General features: G+C 29.0%; 1 protein-coding gene across 2 annotated transcripts in view; it reads right to left on the bottom strand.

Annotated features, from left to right (window-relative positions):
- Nucleotides 1-928: 928 nt before the first annotated feature.
- Nucleotides 929-6145, bottom strand: part of LOC102677742 (class A basic helix-loop-helix protein 15-like) — a 27971-nt gene continuing 22754 nt past the window's right edge. For both annotated transcript variants that reach the window (XM_006613187.2, XM_006613188.2), the window contains exon 6: nucleotides 929-2606. In XM_006613187.2, coding sequence (XP_006613250.1) covers nucleotides 2450-2606 — 157 coding nt within the window. In that variant the 3' untranslated portion in view covers nucleotides 929-2449. The remainder of the gene's footprint in view (nucleotides 2607-6145) is intronic.

Genomic DNA, 6145 nt, shown 5'->3' with positions numbered 1-6145 from the left:
AAAAAAAAAAAAAAAAAAAAAAAAAAAAAAAAAAAAAAACGAAAGAAAAACACTTACGAGTTTAAGGCGAAAGATAAAAATTGTACGCAAGAGTGGAACGAAAAAAATCAAAATTGTTTGATTATTTTCTAATAACGAAAAATATTTGCTTCTAATCTTTTTTAGATTTAACGTACAAAATACGTAATCTCTGTAATTAATTAATTTAATTAAGTCTCTTTTTGAATATTTTTTTTTTCTAAATTATATTTTAAAATTTTCTTGTAAATATAATCTAAATTTCTTCAAAAATATTTCTATATATATATTATATAAAAAATATAATAATTTTATATATATATATATAAAATTATTTTGCCAGAGACTAAAAAAAAATTAATAAAAAAAAACTATAGAATAAATTATTTAAATAATTTTGTTTCATTATTAGAAGTCGCAAATAATAAAAAAATTTCGTTTCGTTCCGCCCTATTGTACGCGACTAGTTCCGTGCATCGACCGTGGACATAATCGATTAAATGCATTGCTCTCGCTCTTTTACCGAAGAGATAAGCGCAAATCTCCGGAAATCGATGAAACGAAGCTAGTCAAAATGTATCCCGCATTTCAACGAGATCTGGTAACTTAAATCGATGTCTCTGGTCCCCCCGTTCTCGAAATAATACAGTAAATTATTAGATTATCACATTCGTGATTAACATATATTGCATTAATCACCAACGTGTTAATACACACGTATATATTAATATATAGATATATATATATATTATATATATATATAATATGTATAATGTCTAAGGTACGCGTTATTCTTCGAAATTCATATCTTCAATTATACTTATATACTTACGACCGATTCCTTTCTACTCGATTTAAACATTAAACGAAACTTTTTTTTGATCTTTTCTACATTAATATTAATCTTCGAATAATATTTGTATAGTATATACTTTATCAGGCCTTTATACTTTTACTTAATATGAGATAAGAAAATATTTTCATGTATACATGAAGAAATTATAAAATTCTTAGTAAAAAAAGTTTCTAACCTATAATCTGTAATTTGTCAATGCATTATCACAAGACATTGGCATTTCTTTCACTTTATTTTATTTAAACGTTAAATTTTTTTTGTAGATTATTTTAAATCAAACAATAATTTTCAACTTTTGCATTCCGTTTGATGTTTAAATCGCGTTAAAACGAGATAATTTCTTCGCTGCAATGATTTCCATAATTTTTTCTCGTTGTCGTTCTACGTTGTTGGAACAGCGATTGTCGTGTCGTTTCATCTCAATCGGTCATCTCATTTCGGAGACGACCATTTCCTGACGGCCTGACGAGCATTCCCATTGTTTCCTGTCCAATTTGCAGACCGTAAGACAATTACCACAAAGAAAGAAAAAAAAAAAAAAAAAAAAAAAAATAAAAGTATTTAAGCACGATGTCACGCGCGGGACAACGTGCAACGAGGTTTTAATACGAAATTCTATCACAGTTTCTCACACACTTTGTTTTCATCATCGAGTCGCACACTGATCATTTATTTATCGTTGTCAATGCGATCCGACTTTACGTCGTCGACCTCGAGATGCTTCAAATTTTGGCCAATCCATTACGAGAATCTTCTTTCTTCGATTATCATCTTCTTTTCGAAAAAAAATCGTTCGAACGCAATTGCGAGTTTTTGTAATTAATAGTTTCGATCGCTTCTTTATCGACCGAGTTATCCCCGCCGATATATCATTATTTCCAATTTCTGTTCGAATACCTTTGGCACATGACTAATACACTTAAAATACGAATTCGCGACAATCGATATGTGTGTGAGCCATTTTATATCGGTGTCCGACTATGTAATCGAAACATTCGAGGTGTTTCAAGGTAACGATATCATCGGAAAAAAGGAGAAGAAAAAAATATAATTCGCGACAGAGATGAAAAGAAAAAAAAAAAAAAAAAAAAAAAAAAAAAAAAAAGAAGCAGAGAATTCTCCAGTCGAATTGGCCGTAAAGTCAGTCTTTTTCTCTTTCTCTGTCAACCTCGCACCTTGTTGGCCTTCGAAAGATCTCCAGAGGTCGACCTTGGGACGGATCATTTCGTAAAAGCCGAATTGCATCTTCTTCAATAAATCTCAAGTGGCTATTTTAACGACCATTTCGACAACGATGATTCTCTGTTCAGCTTCTCATTTCTCCTTCTTAAGTTCGATGAAGTTTTCTATTCTCTTTTTTATTTTTTTTCTCTTGTCATTGTTATTTCTCTCTTTTTTTTCTCTCTCTCTCTCTCTCTCTCCTTCATTTTTTTCCATAAATTTAATCAGTAGCTGATTCTTCTGTTTATTTTATTTTTCGTTTCGGGAAGACGGTTCTCGAATGAAGTTCACGCTTCTTCGAATTGGGATTTATCAACAGAGGATCGATCAGAGTAGAGGGCGCAATTAGACCAGCTATGGTATCCTACGCTCTAAATCTTCGTGGAGCAGACTATTATTGTTGGTTTCGTGCATCGATGCTGGTGATGCCTCTTCCGGTTGCTCACCGCCGCTTAATTCTAATTGGCCTGTGCTGTCGCCACTGCTGGAGCCACACTCGCCATCGACGAATCTGAAATTCAATTGTCTCGTGTTATTTTTAATTGCCTCGTTTTTGAAACCAGTCTTTTCTTGGTTAAAAAGATTTCGAGGAAGGATTATATATCGATTCAAATTTAATTATCGATTAATTATAATTCCTTCGAAAGATATATTAGAGTAATTAAACGATATATATTTTTTCCAGATTTTTATTTTTCAACCGTAAATAATGAAAAAATTTTATTTTGTAAATTTGATTAATTAATTAACCAAAAAAAGGTATATTATTTGATATATTGAGAAAATGAATTGTTAATCGACGAAATATTTCAATAACGATATAATTATTTAGATTAAAAGATAGATATAATAATAAATATAACGTAAAATATAAATTATTCGACGAGAAAAATGGAACAAACGTGTCGATATTTTGTTAATGAAGGCAACAATTATTTTTCTTTTTATTTTGTGTTAATTTAAATACGTTTAAACGTTAAATTTATGTGCATAATTGCAGCCTTTGCGTTTAATCGACCGATTGAGATATAAAGTTCACGGTCTTTTGAGACTTTCAAAGTGAACATCGTATGCATGCAATGTGAATGATCAAGAACAAATCGTTTAACGTAATTTTATTTTCTTATGATATAGAGAATTATTGAAGTCAACGTTAAACGATATTATGAAATTAATGATAATTGTTTTTTCAAAAAAAATATATTTATTTTACATTAATTACAATCGTCAATATTTCTTTTTTTTTTTTTTTTTTTCACGAATAAAATTATACATTTGTATTTATGTCGAAGAAGAATCCGATATTTTGAAAACAGACGTATGTTTTCTTTTTCTTTTTTTTTTTTTTCTTTCTTCAAAAAAACAATTAATCATATAAAATATCTGAACAAGTCAAACAAGTCAGAGCTTTTCAAAAATATGAATTATATAATTTTCAAGTAAAGCCGAAATAAAAAAGAAAAACATATTTTATTCGTTTTATTCCTTTTATAAAGATATTTAATTTTTATCTCAAGCATTTATTCATATATCTCTAATGGTGAGAGAGATAATTGCGCGATTTATTTCTAGAAAATTATTTCCTCGAATGAATGCAAATTTTTTTGCATTTTTTTTTTTTACAAAAGACTTATTTTAAAATATTTGCTTCATCTTGTTCATTCACACGAATACAATACCAATTGTAATATTCAAATTAAATTCGTATAATATCTTTTCCTCCTAATCCCCCTCCCCCCTCCCTCCTCCTCCTAATAATTGAATAAACGGTTCAACGAATTCTACAAATAATTTATATATATATATATATATATATATATTTTTTTTTTTTCTCGAAATAAAAATCCTTTGCATCAATACTTGGCATCAATATTAATCATTGCTTTCAGCAATTACCGAGTAAATTTTAATTTATGCCACATACATAATTATGCATACATAGTAATACGTAACAAATCACAATTAATTACCTTTACTTTGTTGCTTGGAAAAAGAAACGCGAAAAAAAATTCTCACATCACACTGGTTTTTTTTTTAAATAGTCAATGCACCGTGTTGATAATTATTTTTTGCTATTAATTGTTGAATTTTATTAAAAAAAAAAAAAAAAAAAAAGAAACTTCATCGTTCTCCTTATTAAGATATCATTAATTTAACATTTCTTCGTTTCTCGAGATACGTTGCGATATTTGTGAGATTTCACGTGTCTTTTTTTTTTTTTTTTTTTTTTTTTTTTTTGAGCGAACAACTACGAACTTTGAAAGATTTAGAAATTGTCTGAAGTTCTTTTACGGATACATTTTGACGTTAAAACGATAAAACTCTTTTGTTTTGTAACAGATGGATACTTTGAAAGTTGTTCGAGTAATTTTTATTTTTATTTATATCGAGGAAAAAAATAATATTGAAAGTGAAAATAAACTTTCAAGAGTTTTGATTTCCCAAATATATTCGTCACCTAATTTAATTTATTGAATTACAACAAAATATCGACTTTCCTTAATATTATTTTCCTTAATTATTTACTGACATTGCATTTCAACCTCGATGATGCAATTTATTAAACCGACACTATGTCATTGATTATCGCGAGTTATCTTATAATTTCAATATTCTCTTCTTTCTAATTTTTAAAATACATCTTCTTTACAGATTCTCTTGTCGATTCCTCTCGAACTAATATCAATCGATTAGGAGGAAGAGAGAAAGAAAATTGGGAAAGAAAAACTGGAGAAACTTTGGCGCAAAGAAATTTCGAAGGAAAAAAGAAAATAATAAAAATAAAAATATTATAATCGAAACTTGGTTTAAAAACTCGTGGCTCAAAGAGAAAGATAATGACATTCGAGAGAAACAGTCGGATAAAGCAAAGGTCGCCGATAATGTGCTGTCCTCACTTTCGAATGTCAATTCGATATCGAATCCGAACATTAATAAATAATAACGGGTGTACACGTTAAAAAATTAAAATCCTCTCGAGGACTCGAAAAAATAATTTATCCTTGCGCGAGAGAATTATTTTCATCGATGAAATGAAAATCTTTTTTCCAAATGAGAAAAAAGAAGAAAGAAAGAAAGAAAGAAAAAAAAAAAAATCTTAATTCTCGATATACGCGAAAATACGTTCGATATACGCGAAATATTTGTTCCCAGCCGAAAAGTATACGTGTGTAATTCTCTTGCGGCTAATGCAGCGAACGTCGGTTGAATCGACGCACGAATCGGCGTAACGTTCGACGTCGTTAATGAAGACATTTCGATTGCACCATTTAGGGTTTGGTGCAACGCAATCGCCGTGAAATGCGAGATTTGTGGCAACGATCCTCGGCAACGGAACGGAATATATAAAATCGTTCACGTAACTAATTCGCTTGGTATGCATACCTTCCATTCGGAATTAAGAACCATCGTTCGCCAGTTAGTTTTGCAATTAGAAAATAAGCGTGGATATTTACAATCCGTGAAAGAAAGTCGAGAGAGGCAGCACCTGTACCACCTGTTCACGGAGGAGAAGCGTTTGTAAAATCCTCGCTCTTCTTTTTTTAAGATCGAGAAAATCCGAAATTTACAAAATCTTTGCAAAAAGGGAGAATTAATTATAATTGTAAAATTGTATATATATATTTTTTATACTAAAATTTTATTTTTAAATTTTATTTTTACACTAATACTAAAATTATATATAAAATTGAATTGTTTCCTTTCGAATTCCGCGATTTTTTTTTAATATCTTTAGTAATCCTTCCTCGCAATAAGAAATTGTAAAAATGCCAAAAATTTTCTTTCTATCCAATTTTAATAAATTATTATTACACGAAACTTATATATATATATAATTTTAATATCAAAAAAATATATATATACAATTTTAATTAATTTCTACATATATATAATACAATTTCTAATTAATTCTTCCAAAAGTAAATTTTTATAATCCGTGAAATAAAGTCGAGAGAGGCAGCATCTGTTCATAGAGGAAAAACGTTTGTAAAATCCTCGCTTCTTTTTTAAGATCAAGAAAACCCGAAATTTACAAAATCTTTGCAAAAA

This window comes from Apis dorsata, unplaced genomic scaffold (genome assembly GCF_000469605.1).
Source record: "Apis dorsata unplaced genomic scaffold, Apis dorsata 1.3 scaffold_137, whole genome shotgun sequence".
NCBI classification, from domain to species: domain Eukaryota; kingdom Metazoa; phylum Arthropoda; class Insecta; order Hymenoptera; family Apidae; genus Apis; species Apis dorsata.
This window is presented reverse-complemented; position numbering and strand designations above follow the sequence as displayed.